The 22,608-nt window shown below is 60.4% G+C and overlaps 2 protein-coding genes across 2 annotated transcripts; one reads left to right on the top strand and one right to left on the bottom strand.

Annotated features, from left to right (window-relative positions):
• Positions 1-1,454: 1,454 nt before the first annotated feature.
• LOC121660815 (cytochrome P450 1A4-like) lies at positions 1,455-7,685 on the bottom strand. The gene is made up of 7 exons (XM_042020321.1): positions 7,586-7,685; positions 5,538-6,424; positions 5,231-5,357; positions 4,915-5,004; positions 4,704-4,827; positions 4,180-4,266; positions 1,455-2,705 (listed from the first exon to the last, which is right to left on the bottom strand). Exons 1-7 carry the CDS (start codon positions 7,668-7,670, stop codon positions 2,399-2,401), a joined length of 1,707 nt encoding a protein of 568 aa, XP_041876255.1. The 5' UTR covers positions 7,671-7,685; the 3' UTR covers positions 1,455-2,398.
• A 3,589-nt stretch (positions 7,686-11,274) lies between these two features.
• Positions 11,275-15,419, top strand: LOC121660814 (cytochrome P450 1A5-like). The gene is made up of 7 exons (XM_042020320.1): positions 11,275-11,470; positions 12,052-12,938; positions 13,545-13,671; positions 14,184-14,273; positions 14,361-14,484; positions 14,679-14,765; positions 15,019-15,419. The coding sequence occupies exons 2-7, from the start codon at positions 12,078-12,080 to the stop codon at positions 15,323-15,325; spliced, it is 1,596 nt and encodes a 531-aa protein (XP_041876254.1). The 5' UTR covers positions 11,275-11,470; positions 12,052-12,077; the 3' UTR covers positions 15,326-15,419.
• The last annotated feature ends 7,189 nt before the right edge of the window (positions 15,420-22,608 follow it).

The raw sequence follows: 22,608 nt of genomic DNA, 5'->3' as shown, positions 1-22,608 counted from the left end.
CCCTGTCCCAGCCGTGTCACACCCGTGTCCCAGCCGAGTCCCAGCCGTGTCCCAGCCGAGTCCCACCCGTGTCCCACCCGTGTCCCACCCGTGTCACACCTGTGTCACACCCGTGTCCCAGCCGTGTCCCACCCGTGTCACACCCGTGTCCCAGCCGTGTCACACCCATGTCCCACCCGTGTCCCAGCTGTATCCCAGCCGTGTCCCTTCCATGTCCCACCCGTGTCCCACACGTATCCCACACGTATCCCACCCGTGTCACACACCTGTCACACACCTGCCACCTCTGTCCCTCCATCCCTCCATCCCACCTCCATCCCTCCATCATGCCATCCCCTCCATCATCTCCATCGCGCCTCTGTCACTCTGTCACACCTCCATCACCTCTGGCACCTTTTCACGCCTTCCATTCCCTTCATCCCCTCCATCCCGTCCCCTGCTCCATTCCTCCATCATGCCTCCATCACTTGTCGCACCTCCATCCCCTCTGTCAGCTTTCCATCCCCTCCATCAGCTCCACCCTCTTCGTTCCCTCCATGCCCTCCCAATCCCCTGTGCCACACCTCCACATCACCCCCATCACCCCCATCTCCTCCCCCCCTCCCTCCAGCCCACCGTCGGACACACGGACACGTCCAGCTCCCGCTTTCTCCCGGGCTCCGTGAGCACCGGGCTGTTTCGCTCATCGCCGGGAGGATCCGTGTGCCGCTGACCTTCCCGAGGCTGGGAATACGGGCTGGGCTGCGGACACCAATTAAAAACGGAATAATTCCGATGGCAGCCGCTAGAAATAACCTGGAGGTGAGCAAGGTCCTCTGCTTCATGGCCGCTTTCCACGCCACAACACCAAAATTAACAATAACTCCGTGCTCTGGTGGCACTGGAAAGCCTGGAGGGTTGATCCCTGCAGGGATGCCACGTAGGGATGAGCAGACTCCAACTTTCCGTATACTCCCTCGTTATTTCTGTGAGAATTTGATGTTTATTGCCTTTTTTCGTTGGTTTTTTAAGGGAAGTTGTGCAAAGCTTTGGATTTAATTGTGCTGTGAGATGGGGATGAGTGAAGCAGGCGCTGGATGGCATGAAACATCCCCCCACGGCTCGCTCCCTGGAAGGCTGGGTTTGACCTGTTGCTTCCATTTTTTCAGGGATAGAAAGCTACTCCTGGTTTTTAGTGAAGCCCTGAACTGATCCAGAGCTTGGCATCACCTTTCTGCCCATCCCAGCTGAGACTTTGCACGGGAGAAGGACCAGAATCAACTCCCCTTGGGACAAAAAACTTCCCCCAATGCCACTGGTGTCACAGCCCTCTCATTTCCCACAGGAAAAACCCCAATCCAACACACCAAGGCAGATTTTTAAGGATGATAGGGAGGCGTAGGGTGTTTTTAACCCCCCCCCGCCCAAAAAAAAAAATCATTTCCCAGTGGAATAAGACCAGAAAGAGGCTTAAGAAATGTTCATGTAAGTATTTATTGGGTTAGAAATATTGTGTGGTTTCCATCCCAGCACACGGCTGCATTCCACACAGGCACAAACAGGCAGGAATTGCTGCTCCATTCACCTTCCCACTGGCTAAAGCTGAATGCAGCATAAGGCACCTCCTGCAGTCCTCAAACCCTTGTTCCCTTAACCGGTCTGGGTATAGAAATCTATTGCTTGATAAGGTAAAATAAAACAAACCCTGATATTAAAAAAGGCAGCAAATACGCGGTTAGTCTGAAAGCCAGGAGCATCCTGCTGTCCCTTGCCCCTTTTTCCCAGTCCTTTGATATTTTCCAGGAGGCTTCATGGTAGGGATGGATTTAAGGTCTCAGTTTGTGAGTGGCACTGCTGGTGGAATTTTGGGGCTTTTTTTATTGGTAGGAGCACCCAGGAGTTCATTCCATGAGTTTGCATTCAAGGAGTTGGGGTGTGTGGGTGCACCCAGCACGGGTCCCCTCGAGGTGGGCGCTGGTGCAGCCTCAAGAGCCCTTCCGAAGGCAGCGGGAAGCATCTGTTCCCCTTGGCACGAGGACCTGGAGGCTTTGGAAAAGAGGCTCTGAGCCTGTGGGATAAGGCTGGGCAGGCAGGAGGAACCTGCAGCTTTATTTATGGTTGGATGGAGGGAGTTGCCCGTGGCGGATGGAGGACATCCCACCACATCCCACCTTCCAACATCCCCTGGATCTCTCCAAGAGACCTCTGGTGAGCATCCACGTGGGAAGGGGTGATGGAGCTGGCTTCGGGGACAGGAAGAGCCCCACAAAGCCGACTTTATCCCTCCCAGCTCCCAGTCCCAGGAGAGGAACGAGCCTCCAGTGAAGCCACACGAGGCAGGGCTGTGCCTCAGCAAAAGCAAGGCCGAGTGTCCGGCTGCCAGGGCGATCCCCTCTGCCAGGATCGCTTCCTCAGCAGCTTACAGAGAGCTTTTCATGGGAAAACGCTGCTTGATCTGGAAGGACTCGCACTTCTTGTACTTCATGGTCAGTCCGTACTGGGGGGTGACGTCCACCTGCTCGCCGGGCCGCAGGCTGAAGTGCAGCTGCTGCAGCAGCGTGGTGAGGAAGAGGAAGATCTCCCAGCGGCCGATGGCCTCCCCGATGCAGCGCCTCTTGCCCAGGCCGAAGGACAGCACCTTCTCGCTCTCTGTCCGGCTCAGCTCTGTCCCCGCAGGGTTCAGGAACCGCTCGGGGTTGAAGGCTGAGGGGTCCTTCCAGAGGGTCCTGGGGCAGAGAGGAGACACTCCTGAGGGAGCTGTTTGGTCACAGGATCGCGGAATGGTTTGGGGACATAAAAGCTTGTCCAGTCCCACCCCCTGCCATGGGCAGGGACACCTTCCACTTCCACACGCTTCCAGGGATCCAGGGGTAGCCACAGCTGCTCTAGGCACCCTGTGCCAGGGCCTCCCCACCCTCACAGGGAGCAATTCCTTCCCAATATCCCATCTAACCATGCCTTCTGCAGTGGGAAGCCATTCTTCCTTGTGCTGGTACTTATTGTCCCCAGTCCCTCTCCAGCTCTCTTGGAGCCCCTTTAGGCCCTGGAAGGGGCTCTGAAGCCTCCCCAGGTCCTGGCTCCAGAGCAGAGGGGCTCCAGCCCTCGGGCAGTGTGACAGTTCTGACCCCCTGCGATGGGGTCGGTGACAAAGCCTGTCCTTGCAGGGAGAAGCCATGCAGCACTGCCCCACTCCACCATCCCAAACAGCCCTTGGCAAGCTCCCTCCCTGATCTGAAACGCCAACTCCGTGTCAGACTCCATCAGCTCAGCCTATTGAAACCCCTGTTTCAGGCTCGGGCTGTGTTTGCCTGGGCAGGCACCGGAGGTGGATTTAATTCCGTGTACAACAGCCAGAGAAGCTGCAGCTTCAGCACAGGGGTCAGCCAGCAGCCCTTCAGAGAGGAGAAACCGAGACCAGAGGGTTTTCCCTTTTTGAATCCTCTCGGCAGAACTGCCCAACCTGTCCCAGAGGGGCTGCTGGGAGGTGCCAGGCGGGATTTAACAGTGTCTGAGCTGGGAATTTCTGCTTGGATGTGTGGAATCCTCTCTGCCCCAAGGACAGCATTCCCACTCCATGCTCCTGCAGGAGCAGAAGGAATACTGGAAGCTTTCCAGCCTCTTGGGGTATTTGGATATGAATATCTTGAGCTTTGATCCAAATACCCCATCTGGGAATCACCTCCTGGACCACGCCTTAACTTCCTTCCCCCTGGAATGTCTCTGCTGGGGAGCGGTGGAGGGGCAGGATGGGGCTCTGCTTTCCAGCCCCTCCCCGTCATTCCCAAAGCTCGTGACAACACGAGCCCATCGAGTGGAACAGGGTCACGTCACAACATTTTTCTCCCTTCAAAAGGGAACCAAGCAATTCCCATTGAGCACATCCAGAGCTGCCAGCTCGGATCACAGGACCTGCTTGGCAGCAGGATCGACTGATCCCTGACTATCCAGCAGCCTGAGCTTCCACATAAAGTGGGTAAGCCCTGCTGTTGGGGAGCTGCTGAACCGGGGGCCAAGTCAAGCTGGACCAGCTCCATGCCCAGGAGAGCCAAGGCTGAGCTCAGCCTCAAACCCACACTGTTGTTGGTCCAACCTGCCTTTTCCTATGTGATCCAGTCATTTTTTGGCACAAGGATCAGCGTCATCTGAGTGCCAAGAGAACCCAGGGCAGCCCAGATGAGCAGGGGGGGTTGGAATACTCACTCATCGTGGTTCACTTGCCACTGGTTGATGAACACGCAGGTGTCCTTGGGGATGTAGTAGCCGTTCAGCACCGTGGCTTTTGTCGTGCTGAAGGAGACACGGGAGGAAAGGGACATTAGAGGAGACCACAGCTCCGTGACGAGTCGAAGCCTGGCGAGTCCGGCCAGGGTTTCATCTTCCAAGCCCTATTTGTGCCCTTAGGACTGGCTAGGAAATACCCCAGATTATATTCGGGAGATTAAATAGTCTTGGTTACACTTTTCCTCCAGCAGAAAAATTCCAGTTTCATTTCACAGCTCATTCCAGAGGAGTTGTGATGTAGTTTCTGCCCAGGCAGGAAGAAATATAAACCCAGGGGCATTCTGCCAGCAAAGATTTTTGGGGTGAGACCACCCTCAAAACAAAAGGGCAACAAGCTGGAATATTTCCCCCTCGCAGGGATCGATTCCCTGCCAAAATGGCACCTCCCAGAAAGCCACTCCAAAAAAAACCCCAAATAAGGTGTCAGCTGCTCCAGCCCGTACCTGTGTGGGATGGTGAAGGGCACGAAGGAGGAATGCCTGAACATCTCCAGGATAAAGGCTTCTGTGTAGGGCAGCGTGCCCCGGTCCGACAGCCGCGGCCGCCTCTCCCGCCCGATGGTCTGGTCTGGGGGAGGTGGAGAGCGGGAAGAGGGTCAGGATCAGGGCTGACCAGAGAGGTTTGGCCCTGTAGGAAGGTGGTTCATGGGCTCACCGAGCTCTTCCTGGATCCTCTTCTGGATGTCGGGGTACAAGGCAACGTACATGAGGCTCCAGGACAGGGCCGTGGCCACAGTGTCGAAGCCTGGATGGGCATGGGCAAGGCATTTATTTACCACAAGAGGACAGGTGAGGGGGTGTTTCAGATTCCACCACCCCAGATGTTTGTTCCCCCATCAGCTGCCACCAGAAAGCTCCGGTCACTTCTCAGGAGGGCGCCCAACAGCAGCTCCACACACCCAAACGTGGCCAACGCCAGCAGCTCCGTGTCCCCTCCCAGCCTCCAGCTGTGCCCTCAGAACCATTCCCACCTGCCCCAAAGAGGTCGTTGACGATGTGGATGATCTTCTCGTTGGAGAGCTGGACGTGGGCATCCTCCCCGACGCTCTTCTCCTGGCAGTGCCCGATCAGCGAGTCTGTGATGTCCCGGATGTGCTCCTGGGGAAGAGCCAGCAGCTCAGGGACACCACGGACACACAGGGACGGGGAAACCTGCCCTAGATAGTGCTGGCTCGGGGGGAATAACCGCAGCTCGGAGCGCTCCAAGGGCCTTTACCGGGCCAGGCAGGGGGACTTGCAAACATCTCCACCCACATCCCAGAGCACCCAAGCCCTTACCTTATCAAAGCTGGTGTAATGCTCCTGCACAATTTTCTGCACAAAGGCGTTGAAGCGCCTGTTGATGTCCTTGAAGAGCTCCATGGTGCGGCTGGGGAGGTACCGGAGCAGGGGGATGAAGTCGGCGGGGTGGCCGCCCCCAGCCACCTCCCCAAATTCATTGCTGAGGTGCACCACGCTGAGCAGCTCCTGGTCGTCGTGCTCGTAGCGCTTGCCGAAGCACATGGCACAGATGACATTGGCCACCGACACCACCAGGTACTGGTTCAGGTCGAACCTCTTCTCCTCCTCCATCAGCTGCAGGAATTTGGTGACCAGGTACTCGGCCTCCTTGGACACGTGCTCCTCCAGCAGGCAGGTGGAGGACGAGGTGGGGCTGGGGGCGATGGAGAAGCTCTTCAGGGCGCTCTGGGCCAGCTTCCTGCGCGCTTTCCACACCTCCCCGGAGTCGGGGCTGAACGTCAGGCTCTGCCCGTTGGAGATGTAGTGGAAGCTGTAGAGGTCCGGGCGGCCCATGAAGTCCTCTCCTTGCTTGACCAGGGCTTGCCTGATGGTGTCCAGCCCGCTGAGCACCAGCACGGGCCGCGTGCCGATCCGCACCTCCATCACGTCCCCGTACTGCCGGCTCAGCCGCGTCAGCGCCAGGTGCGTGTCCTTGCGCAGCTCCAGCAAGTTCCCCACCATGGGATACCCTCGGGGGCCCGGCGGCCTCTGCAGCCCCTTGGGCACGGGCTGCTGCTGCTGCTGCAGCCGCTGGAGCAGCAGGAACACCAGGCAGAACGCGGCAGCCACCAGCAGCACCTCGCTGGCCGACACCGCACCGTGGCTCCCCGCCGCCAGCGACATCGCAGCCTTCAGCATCGCCGCCGGTGCTTTAGGGAGCCGCCCTAAAGGAGGCAAGCAGAGCGAGGGGAAGGGCCCGCATCAGCGAGGGGCTGCGTGCTCTGCGTGTTCCTGACAGCGGCACGGGCAGCGAGAGCCCTTGAGCAGCTCAGCGGCTGGAGCTGCCCCTGCAGCACCGGGGCTTTCCAGGGGCACAGCTGGAGACCTGAAGAGACTCCAAATACACCCACCCATCCCCTAAGGGGCTCATCAGCCCCCCAGAGGCTTAGTGACACCCCTTTCCCCGCAGCAGATCCTTAGACTGGCACGCGGAGCCCTCAGGAATAAACCAAAGAGGCATTAGGAACTGGGGCAGGTCTCTGGGCTGAGACACTTGGAGCAGCGACAGCGCAGGACAGGACAGCAGCAGAGCTGGGCTTCACTTCTGATCCACACTTGCCACACTTTTCTGCACTTTGGAAAACTCCTTGAGCTAAAAAGCAGGCTTTTTGCTAGCTTGGACTGGGAGGAATAGGTCCCCCAACTTTTTCTATGCGTGCCAGGGAAGCAAAGGTGATCTCTTAACCCCAGGACCTCTCTTTTCTCCTCAAAGTCTTTTCCGGAGTGCATGACTAGAGGAGAGCTGATCCTGATTCGAGACACCGAGCCACCACTCGCCAGCAAGCTGAACACAGCAGTGCCAGGAATCGTCCCAAAGATCGATGGCTGTGAGAAATAACCCCGGCTGCAGCGGGGGCCAGAGGGATGGGTGCTCCCCGCTCCCAGCTCTGTCAGGAACCAGGGGATCATAGAGTCCTTCAAGTTGGAAGGGACTCATAAGGATCATCGGGTCCAACTCCCAGCTCCTCACAGCACTAAATCCTTCAGAAAACCCCGAGCAGGGGTGGGAGGAGGTTGGCTGCCAAATCCCACATCCCCTTGGGTCTGGCGGGGTGCCACAGCCCCCCACAGGACACCCCTGGGGGGAGGATTCTGGGGGGCTGTCGGGACCTTGCACCGCAGTGGCTGCAGCCCAGCTGGGACCCTTTCCCAGCGCTCAGCAGCGGGAAGACCCATGAGGGGAGAATTACCCCCGGCACCCCCCAGAAGCCACCTTCCAACAGGTAGGGGAAGGATGCTGCTGCTCGGAAAGGGGGTGGGGCCGTCGGCGGTGCCCTGGGGGAGCTGGAAGTGCCCCCCGGCCCCTGTCCGCGTCCGGTACTCACCTCGGCTCGGCTCGGCTCGGCTCGGCGGGAGGCGCCCGATCCCGCGGCAGGTGCCCGCTCCCCGCGGCTCCTGCTTTATATGCATCGCCCCGCGCGCTGATTGGCCCGGCCGCCTCCCGTCACGTGACCCACGACTCCCCAAGAACACCCCGGACCCCCCCCCCAGACCCGGTCCCCCCCTTCCCCGGGGCTCCCCCCACGCGTGGGCTGCGGGACCCCCGCTCCCCGCGCATCCCCCGAGGGGAGGCTGCGAGGCGGGCGCGGCGAGGCTTAGGGAGGGGGGGTCCCGAGAGGTCGTGGCGTGGGGTGCGGGGGTGGGGGGGGGTGGTATCGGTGCCGCCCGTGGGTTCCAGCCCGGGGCGGGCATCGCGTGCGAAGCGGGCGGGATGTTTGGGCAAACCCGCACCGCCCCGGTCACTCCAGTCACGCTACCGGCAGGATCTTAAAGGCGCCGGTCCCGCGCCCCGCTGCTCCCCAGGACCCCCCCGGGGGGTGCCCCGGCTGCCCTGCTCCCCCCCAGCCACAGAGGGTTCCATACACCCCCAGCCGCGCCCCCCCGCCCCGGTGCCCGCAGCCCCGGGACATCCGCGGTGTCCGGAGCCGTGGGGACAGCGGGAGCGTGGGAAAAGCGTCCCGGGGCGCGCGGTGCCGGGCAGGAGGGGGAGACCGGGGCTTGCAGCCCCCGCGGGGCTCCGCGTACACGCGGGGATGAGCGTGGACCAGCCGCCGCGGGGCCGAAGCCATCGCACAGCTCCGCGGGGGCTTTGGCCATCCCGCCGCCGGTGCGCCCGGTAAAGCAGAGCGGGGGCCACCGGCTCCGAGCGTGTCCCCCCACCTCACGCTGCGGGACCACCCCACAGACTCCATAGGGTCCCCGTGGGGACGTGAGCGGCGGGGCAGCCCCGGGGGTCACGGTCCTGGCTGCCCCGGCCCGGTTAAAGATTGTCCAGGTTCGCGTGAGAAGCCGCCGTGCCCTCTGTCACCTCTGTTCCCTGGGGACAGGGCGACCCGAGGGGCGAGGTGGGGCTGGGATGGGGCAGAGGGTGCAGCCGAAGGGACGGGGGGTACGTCGGGGGCGTGATGTTCGGTGTCCAAATGGGGGCTCAGGCAGAGTTTGCAGCCCCCAACCTCGGTCCCCACGGGGTGACAGGCCAGGTCCTGCCCTTCAAGGAGGACAAGGGGAGCCAGCTCGCTCCCAAATCCTGCCCCCCTCCGTCCGCATCGTTGCTCCCAGCCCAGCTGCCGCGAGGCGGGAGATAGGCCAGGGGGTCCCGCCCCGCCGGGGGGTCTCAGGGGTGACATTAGGGACATCGCGTGCGAAGGGGCTCCGGCCAGACCCGGGAGGGCCGCCCCGGTCACTCGCAGTCACGCTATGGGTGTGTGGGGGGGAAATGGTTTTTAAAGGACCAGGGCGGTGGCCTCACGTCCAGGAGCCTGGCCCGGGGTCAAGGCGGCGCCGGAGCAGCTCAGGATCAGCTCAGGATCAGTTCCCACCCCCGGCTGGCTGGGTGCTGAGGAGGCTGTGAGGGGTCCCCAGCCCCGGGGACATCGTCGGGGTTAAGAGGGGTGCCCTCCGCCACAGGATGCGGCATGACCCGCAAGAGGACAGCAGTGCCCCTTTCATTTGTGTCCCCTCGACAGGACACAGTCATCCCAGCCCTTACCAGCCGCGAGTGGGATAGAGGGAAGTGCAAAGCGAGGAGGTGCCAGTCGTGCCACCTGAAACGTCCCCTCGCAGCCCAAGGCCACACTGACCCGTGCCCCACGCTGCAGGGCTGACCACAAATGTCACAAACGTGCCCCACGGCTCGGGACACGCGTCAGGGTGTCCCTAAACCCCGGCCGGGGATGTCTCTGGCACCGAGGCACCTCGTACGACGCGCGTGGGCACGCTGTGTGCTTGTGCCAGTGTCCCCACGTCCCTCCGGCGCCGGTGCGAGCGCCCGCCCGCTGTCCCTGCGCACGGACAGGCTGCACACGCGCCTTGCGCGCACGGAGCCGCATCCGTGTGCGGGGACGCGCTCCGGGATGCCCGCACCCTCCGTGTCCCCCACAGGTCCGTGTCCCTCGTGCGCGGGCACCGTCACCCTCCCGCTGCCGCCTGTCCTTGCACGCACAGCCTGGCACGGATGGTGGCCCGCGGACGGGAGCGCAAGACCCACCCGGGGCAGGGGGCCGGCAGCGTCCCCGCGGCTGCTCCCAGGCGGCTCCAGGGATCCGCGGGCTCGGCGAGGGGCGGCAGCCGGGGTGAGGGGGTGCTTTTGGGGTGTGAGGCTGCCTGGCACGCAAGGCAGCCGCTCTTAACGCTGTTCCCATCAGGAGGCACCCTGCCCTCGCAGGGCTTGGCAGCCACCGAGGAGCCGGGGAGGGCTGGGAAGGGGAGAAGGAGGGGCAGGTGGGTCCTGGGGAACCTCGCTGGGACCCTCCCCAGCTTCTCCAGAGCTTTGTGATATGATGGATGGGGAGTCGGTGGGTTCAGCATCAGCACAAGGGCCACCAAGGTCTGAAATGCTGCTGGGGGACTCACCCAGCCCCTCCACCCCCAACCCCATGGATCAGGGTAGATCCACGGGGATGGGAGACGCTGGCTGGATCCAGCTTGCCAGGCAAGCCCTGCTCCTGCAGCCTGCCTCCCCAAAAGCGTTCCCAAGGGAGGGCTGCGGCGTTCCTGGGAGTTATCAGCAGGAATATGAGCAGCGGAGGTTTTGTAACTGTTCCTGACAAACATTAATGAACGGCGTCATTGCTATTAACGAGCCCGATTAGACCAGATGTTGAAAGCCTTTATTAAATATTAGCTCAGCTTTTACCTGGGCCAAATTCCCACTGGAATTTTCAGAGATTGAGTGCAACTTCGGGCCAAACCCCAAAAGCTTTGGCTCATTCCTGCTCATCCCAGCTGCACTTGCCAAACTCCCCTGAATTTTGCCCTGGCAAGAGCCACAGCCCCGCTGGCTCGAGCATTTCCCCATCGGGTGTCACCCAGTGCTTTCGGGGGGATGAACCGCCCCAGCCTTGCCCCGTGCTGCCCCTTCACCTCTCCTATCTGCCGGGCTCACCTCCTCCCCTCTGCCCCGCCACTCCTCCTCCTCGCTGCCTGTTTGCCCCGGAGGAGCCGGGGGAAGCGAGCCAGCCACCTTCTCACGCAAACCTGGGCAATCGTTAACCTGGCCCTGGCTCTGCCCCCGGCCCGGATGATCCTGCTGCCACCGCTATCGGGACGTGGGAGCTGCCGGATGATTCCCCAGGGATGGATGGGGAGGGCTGGGGATGCCTTGCTGCAAACGCCTCCCCTCGCTCACAGCCTGCAGCTCCCAGCACCTCCAGAGTGGCCATGGAGGTGACAGCCCTCTCAGGCTGCTGGGAACAGTCTGGCCAGCCCAGAAAAGTTTTTTGGGGAAATGCTGGCACCCACATTCCATAGGGATGTGATGCTGAGAGCATGTCCTACATCCTCCCCAAGGCAGGGCTTAGGGACCCCCTTCTTCCGCCCTGTCCTAGGGACCCCCTTCTGCCTCCCCCCTGCAGGCTCTAGGGCCCTGGGCAGGAGGAGAAGTCACCATTCATGCCCCAGAGCCTGTTGGAGAGGAGAAAGGCTCCTCCCTGGCTTCTTGGGCAGGCTCCAGCCAGGCTCGGCCCCATTTGTTAATGGGTAGCTATTCTGCAGCCCCTCTGGAGATAAATACCCAGCGGTGCAGTGAGGGGAGAGCTTGGAGAGTCGTGGACTTCCAGGTGACAGAAGAAGGACCAGGCAGAGGAGAATGAGGTGACAGGACAAGAAGGCTCAGGAGACAGAGGAGAATCCCCCCTGCTCCCAGCGCCAGGCACTCTCTGCCAAACTGTGCTGGGAGCCCTGGGCAGTGAAACCAACCCAAGGACCTGCAGGTAGGAGACAGCCTGTGTGTGGTGGGGGGGTAGAACATGGATACAGGACCGGGAAGGCCATGTCTGGGTCTCCCTGCTCACCCAGTGAGCTGTGTGCTCTCACAGAGCAGCCCTGCGGCACCCCTGCTCCCCGTGTCCCCCAGGACTCGTGGCTGACAGGTCCATCCTCATGGCTGTGACTCCTCATGGGTTTGGTAGTCCTGGAACCACATTCACAGAGGAGCCGCTGTTCCTCTCCTCCTGCTTCCCTGGGATTTGCTGAGCTGCAGTTTTCCATGCCTTGTTCCACAAGACAAGGGCAGGAGCCACGGCTGCGCCACTGGGGGCTTGGGTCTTCTGTGGGGAAAGGGGTGTCACTGAAGGCCCAGGGAGTCGGTGAGCCCCTTAGGGGATGGGTGGGTGTATTTGGAGTCTCTTCAGGTCTCCAGCTGTGCCCCTGGAAAGCCCCGGTGCTGCAGGGGCAGCTCCAGCCGCTGAGCTGCTCAAGGGCTCTCGCTGCCCGTGCCGCTGTCAGGAACACGCAGAGCACGCAGCCCCTCGCTGATGCGGGCCCTTCCCCTCGCTCTGCTTGCCTCCTTTAGGGCGGCTCCCTAAAGCACCGGCGGCGATGCTGAAGGCTGCGATGTCGCTGGCGGCGGGGAGCCACGGTGCGGTGTCGGCCAGCGAGGTGCTGCTGGTGGCTGCCGCGTTCTGCCTGGTGTTCCTGCTGCTCCAGCGGCTGCAGCAGCAGCAGCAGCCCGTGCCCAAGGGGCTGCAGAGGCCGCCGGGCCCCCGAGGGTATCCCATGGTGGGGAACTTGCTGGAGCTGCGCAAGGACATGCACCTGGCGCTGACGCGGCTGAGCCGGCAGTACGGGGACGTGATGGAGGTGCGGATCGGCACGCGGCCCGTGCTGGTGCTCAGCGGGCTGGACACCATCAGGCAAGCCCTGGTCAAGCAAGGAGAGGACTTCATGGGCCGCCCGGACCTCTACAGCTTCCACTACATCTCCAACGGGCAGAGCCTGACGTTCAGCCCCGACTCCGGGGAGGTGTGGAAAGCGCGCAGGAAGCTGGCCCAGAGCGCCCTGAAGAGCTTCTCCATCGCCCCCAGCCCCACCTCGTCCTCCACCTGCCTGCTGGAGGAGCACGTGTCCAAGGAGGCCGAGTACCTGGTCACCAAATTCCTGCAGCTGATGGAGGAGGAGAAGAGGTTTGACCCCCACCGGTACCTGGTGGTGTCGGTGGCCAATGTCATCTGTGCCATGTGCTTCGGCAAGCGCTACGAGCACGACGACCAGGAGCTGCTCAGCCTGGTGAATTCAGCTCAGGACTTCACTGATGTGGCTGCTGCTGGCAACCCTGCTGACTTCATCCCCCTGCTCCAGTACCTCCCCAGCTGCAGCATGAAATTGTTTATAGACTTCAACAGGTACTTGCTCAGCTTCCTGCAGAAGAGGGTCAAGGAGCACTACGAGACCTACGACGAGGTAAGGGCTTGCAGGTCCCTCACCTGCACCAAGGTGAGTCCCTGCTCTCCTCCCGTCTCTATCAGCAGGTGTTTTTGTTCTCGCAGCCAAGCAGCAATGGCCATTCTCTCTCCCCAGTCCTCCTTCTCACAGAATCATAGAATATTGTACAGTCATGGGATTTCCTAAGCTGGAAGGGGCTCCAGGATCATTGAGTCTAGCTCCTGGCCCTGCACAGACACCTCAACAATCCCACCCTGTGCCTCAGAGCATTGTCCAAACGCTCCTGGAGCTCTGGCAGCCTTGGGGCTGTGCCCATTCCCTGGGGAGCCTGTTCAGTGCCCAGCCACACTCTGGGGGAAGAACCTTTCCCTGGTATCCAACCTGAACCTCCCCTGACTCAGTTTCATGAGCCTCTCAGCTTCTCCTGCATTCCCTGTGTGATGTAGCCAGTCCAGTGGTTGAACATCTGCTCTGTGCTCAGGTTCCTCGGAGAACTCTCTCCTTGTTTCCATGGGGGCCACGGGAGCTGAGGGACTCCCCCAGCACCGGGTGGGGCTGCTCAGGAACCCCCACCCACTCCTCTGCCAGTCCTGCTGCCATGACCTTGTCTCCCCTTCTTCTCAGAACAACATCCGGGACATCACCGACTCCCTCATTCAGCAGTGCCTGGACAAAAATGTGGAAACGAACGTGGCCACGCAGATCCCTAAGAAGAAGATTGTCAACCTCGTGAATGACCTCTTTGGAGCAGGTATCCTTTCCACCTTTCCTCAGCTGTGGCAGACGCTCTCAGGTTTTCTCTGGCTCCTCCTGTCTGAGCCTTCCTTTTCCAACACCTGGCAGCTGGTGTGGGTCTAAGCACTCGCTCTCCTGCTCACTGGACCTTCCGGGGATACCTCTAGAGACCAGTCTGGGACATCAGCTCTGGGAAAAGTGAAGGGCGAGGGTTATAGCTCAGCCAAGCCTCACAGGCCAGGGTTCCTGGCTGAGGGAGATGTCTGTGGGCTGATTCACCTTGCTGTGGAAATTCCCCCAATTCTGGAGGAGTTGCACAAACCTGACACAACCCAGCAGCGAGACTGGTTGAGAGAGCAGGGTATTTTACCCAAGTTTTCTGTGGCAGAATAAAGCCCCAAGCCTCGCTGCATGTCCGGGATGTCCCCTGCCTCCTCAGCCTCTCCAGACTGCCCCGTGTGATGGTCAGCCCGTGGGCCAGGGTGGACGTTGCACTGAGCTCACCCACACCCTGTCCTCTTTGCCCAGGCTTCGACACTGTGACCACAGCCCTGTCCTGGAGCCTCATGTATCTCGTGACGGACCCCAGCATCCAGAAGAGGATCCAGGAAGAGCTCGGTGAGCCCATGAACCACCTTCCTACAGGGCCAAACCTCTCTGGTCAGCCCTGATCCTGACCCTCTTCCCGCTCTCCACCTCCCCCAGACCAGACCATCGGGCGGGAGAGGCGGCCGCGGCTGTCGGACCGGGGCACGCTGCCCTACACAGAAGCCTTTATCCTGGAGATGTTCAGGCATTCCTCCTTCGTGCCCTTCGCCATCCCACACAGGTACGGGCTGGGCTGGCAGAGCTGCTCCAGGGACGAGGTGGCCTTGAGGCACCTTGTTATGGCTCGTGGAGGACTCAAAACCACCCCCGTGGGTCACACCCTTCCCTCAGCAGCATCAGGAGCAGCCTGACAGTCCCCTGAGGATGCAGGAGAACCTTTGGCCTTGCCCAGCTCTCTGTCTTTTCTCTCCCCAGCACGACCCAGGACACGGTGTTGAACGGGTTCTACATCCCAAAGGGTCGCTGCGTGTTCATCAACCAGTGGCAAGTGAACCACGACGAGTAAGTCCCTTGTGAGGCACCACCCCTCCTGCGGTGACAAGCAGGTCCCTTCCTGCAGTCACAAACAGGTCCCTTCCCGCACAATTCTCTTCCTGGGCAGGAGTGGGGTCAGCCTGCCTGCAGAGAAAAGGCAGCAAACAGAGGGCCCTGTTGAATTCAGGGATGCTCTTCCTGCCAGTTCCCTCCTTCCAGTGTCCCCCCTACACCCATGACCAGGAGAAACCATCTCAACACCTGATGGTTTCCCTTCCAGGAAGCTTTGGAAAGACCCAGAAACCTTCAATCCTGAGCGTTTCCTCAGTGCTGACGGGACCAAGGTGAACAAAGAGGACGGGGAGAAGGTGCTGATGTTCGGGCTGGGGAAGAGGAAGTGCATCGGGGAGACCATCGCCAGGTGGCAGGTGTTCCTCTTCCTGGCCACCCTGCTCCAACAGCTGGAATTCAGCATCTGTGAGGGCACCGAGGTGGACATGACCCCGCTCTACGGCCTGGCCCTGAAGCACAAGAGGTGTGAGCACTTCCAGGTCAGGCAGCGCTTTCCTGTGAAGAGCAGGAGCTGAGCGGTGGGAGCAGACATCTCCAGGGTGTCCTTGCGGCAGAGCTGGGTCTGGAACAAATTTGTGGGGCCGATGTAATAAACTGAAACCATCGGGACTCCTGTTTTATCTGCTTCGTTTTGTAGCAATTCTTGCCTTTTTTGTTTCCCGGTGTTCCTAGTGTTGGATATTCCATTAAATGTTGGCCATTCCACCACATCTAGTCTCAGACTGTACCCTTTCGGAACGGCTCTCGGGCAGGTGAAGGACAGCCAACCCAGGCCGTAACCCCACAGCCCCCATCAGTGTGTCAGAATCACAGAATTCTTCAGGTTGGAAAAGGCTTTAACATTCATCAAGCCCAGCACTGCCAAGGCCACCACTAACCCGTGTCCCCACGTGCCACATCCACATGTTTTAACATCCCCAGGGATGGTGACTCCACCACTGACTGCCTTTAGGGTGAAGAAATTTCCCCAATATCCAAAACCTCCCTAGGTGGAACCTGAGCCTTCAACCACCTCCTTCACCACGGTCAGTGCTGGTCCTGAAGGACACAAGGAAGGACACGTGAAGGACACCAGGAAGGACACCTTCAGCCCTTGCTGCTGAGAAAGCCAAGCTGCTGCTCTTCCGGGCTGGAACAAAGGTGTTTTCATGGCAGGAGGAGAATGAGAACAGGAATTGCTCCAGCTCAAACCCAAGAGTTTACATTGGCCGCCAGTCAGCCCATGCCAGCAGAGGCAGATGCCTCCTTCTCTGCAGCTTGCACGCAGAGCCACCCAGCCAGCCAGCCGGGCAGCAATGGCACGGGAATGAGCACAGCCCCCAGCACAGCACGCTCTGCTCCTGAACCCATATCCCAGGGAGGATTCTGCCCCCCAGCCCCAGACCCCGAGCAGTGCGGCTCCAACCAGAGATGTCCGAATGCCGATCACTCATCGCACGTTGCACAAAAGCTTCCCAGAAGAGGCAGAAATTAAAGCGTGGTGGGGATGAGAATGGGGAAGTCGATTGCCCAAGACTTCAGGGAGATTCCGGCTTGTCCAGACCTGCTAAACCAGCCTGGGGGAAAAGGATTGGCTTTGTGTGTCCAGGTCCTGCTTTAGGACAACCCATGAGGTTCACCAGCCAAATAACAGCTCCACCAACTACAAAAAGGACACAGGGCAATGCAACAGAGTCACAAATCCACTTACCACAAGGGACATCCCAAAGCCAGCATTCACCTGCTGCAGGGGAAACCGGACCATCCCCTGGAGGTGGATCTCAGTGCCTCACTTGGTGGCTCGGGAGCAGTGGGACTGCCAGGGACTCCTCGGTGCCACGCTGTCCCCGTGGGGTGGACTTGGCCCGGCGACTCCGCTGCAGCGGGGACACGCGATGCTGGGCCCGCTGTGGGACCACAGGCCTCGTTTGCTGCAGCCATTGCGTGACTCCCTTGCCCTGCAGGCTGGCTGGGCGTGCTGATAAGGCTGCAATAAGCAGGAGCAGATATAAAGGACAGCAGGAATTTTTTTCCCCCTTTGGAGATGAGAGTTTTATAGCCCCGGGGCAGATAAGCAGCTTAATATTAACATTAGTGGGGTGGAACAGCCTCTTGCTGGTGGAAGGTCTCCCCAAGATCCATTCATCAAGGGCTGAAGTCACCCCTGTGTCAGGGTGGAGCAGGGGAAGGGAAGAGGCTGGAGGGGAGAGGAATGGGCAGGCACTTTTCCTTCCCTTCTCCTCATGGGGTCGGAGGCAGAGCAGCCACTTTGTAACTCCCCATCCACATTCAGCACCTCTCCCTCTCTTGATGCTGATGGAACCATCCCACGGAGCTGTGGAAGACCTTTCCAGGCCTTTTGCAAAGGCAGGAGGGACCCCTGAGCCCTCGGTCTGGTGTCCCTGCATACTCACCTCTCCTTGGACATCCCGTCCAGCAGTCCAGACCCCACGTGAGGCCCCAGTTTTCCTGCTGGAGTCCATAAAATCATAGAATAGAATCTCCTGAGCTGGAAAGGACCCCAAGGATCATCGAGTCCAGCTCCCAGCCCTGCACAGACACCCCAACAATCCCACCCTGTGCCTCAGAGCATTGTCCAAACGCTCCTGGAGCTCTGGCAGCCTGGGGGGCCTGTTCAGTGCCCAGCCACACTCTGGGGGAAGAACCTTTCTTTGATATCCCACCTGAACCTCCCCTTTTCACCATCACAGCCGTGAAAGCCTCAGTAGCTCACAGTGGGTAAGAGGCTCCAGTTCCCCTATCTTTGCTGCCCCTAATGACCTTCCTCAATTAAGCCCTCCAATTACACCCCGGGCAGTCTGCAAGCTGGAATTTCGTTACTGGAATGGGGCGGTGATAAGCCAGGGGAGCTTTGATCACTCCATGGCCAATTGCTGCTAAGGTCGGTTTTGAATGAGTCATGAGGCCAGCCATGGCAGCAGGGCTGCAGCTCCCCTTCCAAAGCGGGGCAACGCTGCCAGCACCCTCATTCCTGCAGGACGAGGTCTGGGCACACACACACCTCTCCCCCTAGCTGAGACACCCCAGCTGTTGGCATCTCCTCGCTGGGAAAGTCAGTCCCCAGCCCCAGAACGGGCCGGAACGACCATTTGTGTCTCTTCCTCATGGCTGGAAGAGAGGAGTTGCACTAATATTTAATGGCCCTCCTGATTGAAAGTGAATCTGATTTCTAATTGCGTTCCTTTGGCTGTTTGAGGTCTGTTATCAGGAGCCATCTCCCCATGGATGTGTGTCTCACTTTTGCTGGTTGTCCCCAGCACTGGTGACAGAAGGAAACCCCCCAACACCATCTTTCTCTTTGCATCCCCACTGGGCTCTGCCATGCCTTGAACTCCACGCTGGTTTCTGCCTTTTTGAGGAAAAAAAAAAAAATCTCTGCTCAGCCTCCATGAGCTGGTGGGACCTTCCACGGGCGAAGTGGTGAGGACCTCCCCTCTGTGGGGGGTGAGGAAGATGCTGGTTCTCCAATCCATGCTGGTTGAACCTGTGGAAGCAACTGAGCTTGACCTGAAGGAGCTGGGCACATTAAACCTGGCACATGGCTCTGCTCCAGTGGGGCTCCCAAATCAGTGTGAACCCTTTTTCCTCCTCCCTCCTCCCGGCCCTCACATTTGGGCCGGTTGATTGCCCTGTGCCTTTGGAGGTACAAGGTACCTGTGAATCACAGGGTGAGGATGGAGTTTGTCCCCAGGCTGACAAGGGAACTGCAGAGATGCGGAGATAGCTCCTCCCTGCACGCAAAGCCCTGCTCAGGAAAAGCTCCAGGGTCCCAGGAATTCCCTCAAACCGGAATGTACACCCACCCTGGCAGGATCTTCCGTGGGGTGAGAGATGGGAGCAGGCCCCGTGAAGGTGGGGACCACCCAGTCCCACAAGCACTGGCAGTGTGAGCCAAAAGCCTCGGGGACTGTGGATGCTCCTCAAACTCTGCCCTGGCAGCAGGGATTGGGCTGGAGAGCCGGGATGAGTTCAGGGCTGGCTGTCCCCTCTATGTCCCCAAGGCTGTCCCTGGTGGCAGTGTAGCAGGTGGGGTCACACAGAGGGACAGGCTCTCGTGTCCCCCTCACATCTCTGCTCCCTGGCCCCATAGCAAGAGGTCCCACTTGTCTGCCCCGCTCTCACACCCCTAAAATCAGCTCGCTGAACCCCAGCAGGGTGGGGGACACAGGCAGAGCGGGGGGTCCCACCCCAGAGGTGAAAAGCCACCCGCTGAGAGCCAGTGTGCCCAGCCTGCTCCCCCTCAGTTAAAAACATGCTGGGAACGAGGGCTGCCCGGGACAGACCTGGAATGAGGCTGCTCTCCACAGCCGAGGGGCTTTTGGGGTTGGCGTGGCCGGAGAGCGCCCCGAGAGGCAGCGCTGGGGTGGAGGGAGCAGGATCCTCATTCACTGAAGCGCTGTTGTCCCCTCCCGCTGCCATCTGGGACGTGACCGCCCTCCGCTGGCTCCTGTGGCACCGCTCCGCCGCTGCCCGTGGCTGCTGGGCACCGGGGTTTGCCGCCGCTGGGAGACTTTTTGGGGAAGGAACATCTGGGGAGGGGCATCTGTAGGAGACGGACCCCCCTGCAGAGCATCCCGCACCCCTCACGGCCCCCGGAGCCCCGGGAGCCGCAGAACCAGCCAAACCCGGCTCCCTTCGGGGGTTTCAGCTGGAAGGTGAATTCTCCGGGCTGGAATGAGCCGGGAGCTGTCACGCTGGCTTTACTCGGATGTTCCCAGCCGCCGCCTGTGCATCCTGCGCCGTCTCGTACATCCCAGGCAGGAACGCTTCCCTTTCCCTGCCCACCACTTCTCACCCCGCCCGCGCTGCCGGAATCCCTCGGAGGCTCCAAGCCCGCTGCTCCACAGGGACTAACCCAGCCAGCCAGCCGGGGATGCAGAGGAGCGGCACAGCGACAGGGCAGGCGGTTTCCCATCCTTCACTCCCTCGGGATTTCACCCTCAGCTCCTCCTCTGCTGCATTTTTTCCCCCTTTCTTTTATTTTCCGTTTTCCTGCCGATCGCAGCCGGCTGAAGGGCCCCCTCTCCTGGTGCAAGGCAGGGAGATGGCCATCCGTGCCTCGCCGTGAGCAGGTCCGTCCTTCCCTTCCAGCCAGGAGCCCACCCACCCTCAAACCAAGACACTTTCAGGGAAAAATTCCAGCCGGGACACGGCAGCAGCTGCGCCCGGAGGATTCCCCTCCGTGTCTCCTTCACAGACCAGCCGCAGCCAAATCACTGCACCGTCCTTCCAGCCATCCCTGGGGGTGCCGATGGTCCTGGGGCTTCAGGGGGAAGAAGAAACCCCGATAGCAGAGTGTTTCCCTACTCCTAGGTCAGATGGACCGGGAAAACCTGGCACAGGGCAAGATTCCCCACCAGGCTGGGTTCGTGCCTGGTTTTTCCCCCAAGAGCTGAGACCCACCAGCCTCCTGCTGCTCCCCAGCCCCGGGGAGGGGACTCGTGGCTCCCGCGGTGCTGAGGGTATTTGTGGGATCCTGGTCAACAGTCACCCCAAACACGCCGTGAGCGGGCAGGGCAGAGCCGGGTGGGGGCACTGGGGCGTGCGTCCGTGGCTTTGTGACTGCAGGTGTATTTCTGGTGCACGAGCTGCTTTCGGTTCCTCCCGGCTCGGCCCTGCTGAAGGCTGGGAGAGGATGAGCCCCTTCCCCACCTCCCCGAGGCCAAAGGAACATCCCAGACCCGGGGGGAACTCGGGGCTGTGAAGGGGTGCCTGACTCCAGCAGCGGGTCCCTGGATGTTTCCTGCACGCTCTTGGAGCAAGGATGTGCTTCCTAAAAATGAGCTGGGCTTTGCAGCCCGCTCCCGTGGCTGCTGGGATCTCCCTGGTTCTGTACCCTGACTTTCCCTGTCCCCTGCAGTCCCTTTGCCCCCTTCAGACCCATCTCCATCTCCTGTCCCCAGTCCCCTCATCCCCTCCAGGTCCCAGCCATGCAGGACCAGGGCTGAGCACTTGTTTTTGAGTCCTCACCCCTTATCCACCAGGACATCCATCCATGGGGTGTCACTCTCAGCGGTCACAACCTCTTCCCATGCCATGGCATTCTGGTTGGGATGCCGAAGGCTGGGGAGAAGCAAGGGACAGCCGAAAACCAGCAGTAGGCTGGTACCCAGACTTCCTGCTTCACACACATGATGCAGGTACCAGTACCGGGGCAGGAAGTGACAAACACCTCAGTGTCACCTTGTGTCACCTCGGCGTTCCAGTGGAAACACAGCCATGGGCCTGCACCCTTCCCAGGGCACAGCTGCGCCAGGGCCCAGCCGATACCTGACCATGCCGAGGGAGCAGAGTGGTGGATGAGGAGCAGTGCTGGGACACCCCACAGCCCTTTCCTCCCTCCCATCCCTCTCTCCATCCTGTTCCCTGCTGGAGCAGCCGAGGAAGGTTTGCAGGGTGCAGCGGAGTGATGCCATCCCTGTGGCTCCCCGGAGAACTCGGGGTGGGAGATACAAGGGGAGACCCCAAGACAAACCCCCTGCTCTCTGCCCACCTTGCTACAGCCAGACCCTCCCTCTCCCCCGTCAGCATCATTTTTATTATTGTCATTATTTTCTTGTGGCTGATATTATATTATAGAACCAAGAAATCAGGGAATGGGTTGGGTTGGAAGGTACCCTAAAGATGACCTATTCGTTCTGTTCACTGTATTCCATATTATGATGCCATATCATGATGTTCTGCTCTCTGATATGTTTATCTGATGTCATGTTATAGATTATTACTTTGTTATTTGAGCAATTACATTGCATTTTTATTATTAACAATAATAGTATCTTCTAGGACCACAGAATCAGAGAATGGGCTAGGTCGGAAGGGACCTTAAAGGTCTATTCTATTCTATTCTATTCTATTCTATTCTATTCTATTCTAATCATTGTCATTCGACCATTTAATCGTTATTTACCATATTTGTAATGATTTTTATTATTTTGTTGGCGTTTTAGCACCATTCCAGTACTATTTTGCGCCCACGTGAGCACACACCGAGCAGGCACCCACGGCCCGGGCAGGAACCGGCGGGTCAGTCCGCGTCCCAGTGCTGCCACTGGTGTGGGTCCCCGTCCCGTTCCCAGTGCGGGTCCCGGTGCCGGTGTCGTTCCGGTGCTGGTGCGGGTCCCGTTACCGGTCCCCATGCGGGCGCCGGTGGCAGTCCCGTTGCCGGTGCGGGTCCAGCTGCCGCTGCCGCTCCCGCTCCCATTCCCGCTCCCGGTGCGGTCCCACTCCCATTCCCGTTCCCGGTGCGGCAGCCGTTCCCACTGCCGGTGCAGGTCCCGCCCCCGTTCCGGTGCCTGTGGGGTGCCAGTACTGGTGCCGCTGCCGTTCCCAGTGAGGGTCCCACTGCCGGTGCGTGTCCCGTTCCCGGTGCGGGTCCCGCTGTCCCCGCTGTGTCCGCTGTCCCTGTTGTGCCCGCTATCCCCGCTATCCCCGGTATCCCCGCTATCCCCGCTGTCCCCGCTATCCCCGCTGTCCCCCGCTATCCCCGCTGTCCCCGCTATCCCCGCTGTCCCCCGCTGTCCCTCGCTATCCCCCGCTGTCCCTCGCTATCCCTCGCTGTCCCCGCTGTCCCCCGCTGTCCCCGCTGTCCCTCGTTGTCCCCGCTATCCCCGCTGTCCCTCGTTGTCCCCGCTGTCCCTCGTTGTCCCCGCTATCCCCTCTGTCCCCGCTATCCCCCGCTGTCCCCGCTGTCCCTCGTTGTCCCCGCTATCCCCGCTATCCCCGCCGTCCCCGCTATCCCCGCTGTCCCCGCTGTCCCTCGTTGTCCCCGCTATCCCCGCTGTCCCCCGCTATCCCCGCT

This window comes from Corvus kubaryi, unplaced genomic scaffold (assembly GCF_017639235.1).
Source record: "Corvus kubaryi isolate FWS band 111438036 unplaced genomic scaffold, C.kubaryi_AGA036_p1.0 36953, whole genome shotgun sequence".
Taxonomy (NCBI): domain Eukaryota; kingdom Metazoa; phylum Chordata; class Aves; order Passeriformes; family Corvidae; genus Corvus; species Corvus kubaryi.
This window is presented reverse-complemented; position numbering and strand designations above follow the sequence as displayed.

Excerpts from the sequence above, each read along its gene's own strand:
- LOC121660815 (XM_042020321.1), bottom strand. The coding sequence starts at position 7,670 with ATGCATATAAAGCAGGAGCCGCGGGGAGCGGGCACCTGCCGCGGGATC. Across the intron at positions 5,358-5,537 it reads ATTACACCAGCTTTGATAAG|GAGCACATCCGGGACATCAC; the intron begins GTAAGGGCTTGG and ends GCTCTTCCCCAG. Across the intron at positions 2,706-4,179 it reads TGGCAAGTGAACCACGATGA|GACCCTCTGGAAGGACCCCT; the intron begins GTGAGTATTCCA and ends TCTCTGCCCCAG.
- LOC121660814 (XM_042020320.1), top strand. The coding sequence starts at position 12,078 with ATGCTGAAGGCTGCGATGTCGCTGGCGGCGGGGAGCCACGGTGCGGTG. Across the intron at positions 14,274-14,360 it reads GAGGATCCAGGAAGAGCTCG|ACCAGACCATCGGGCGGGAG; the intron begins GTGAGCCCATGA and ends CACCTCCCCCAG. Across the intron at positions 14,485-14,678 it reads CCCTTCGCCATCCCACACAG|CACGACCCAGGACACGGTGT; the intron begins GTACGGGCTGGG and ends TTCTCTCCCCAG.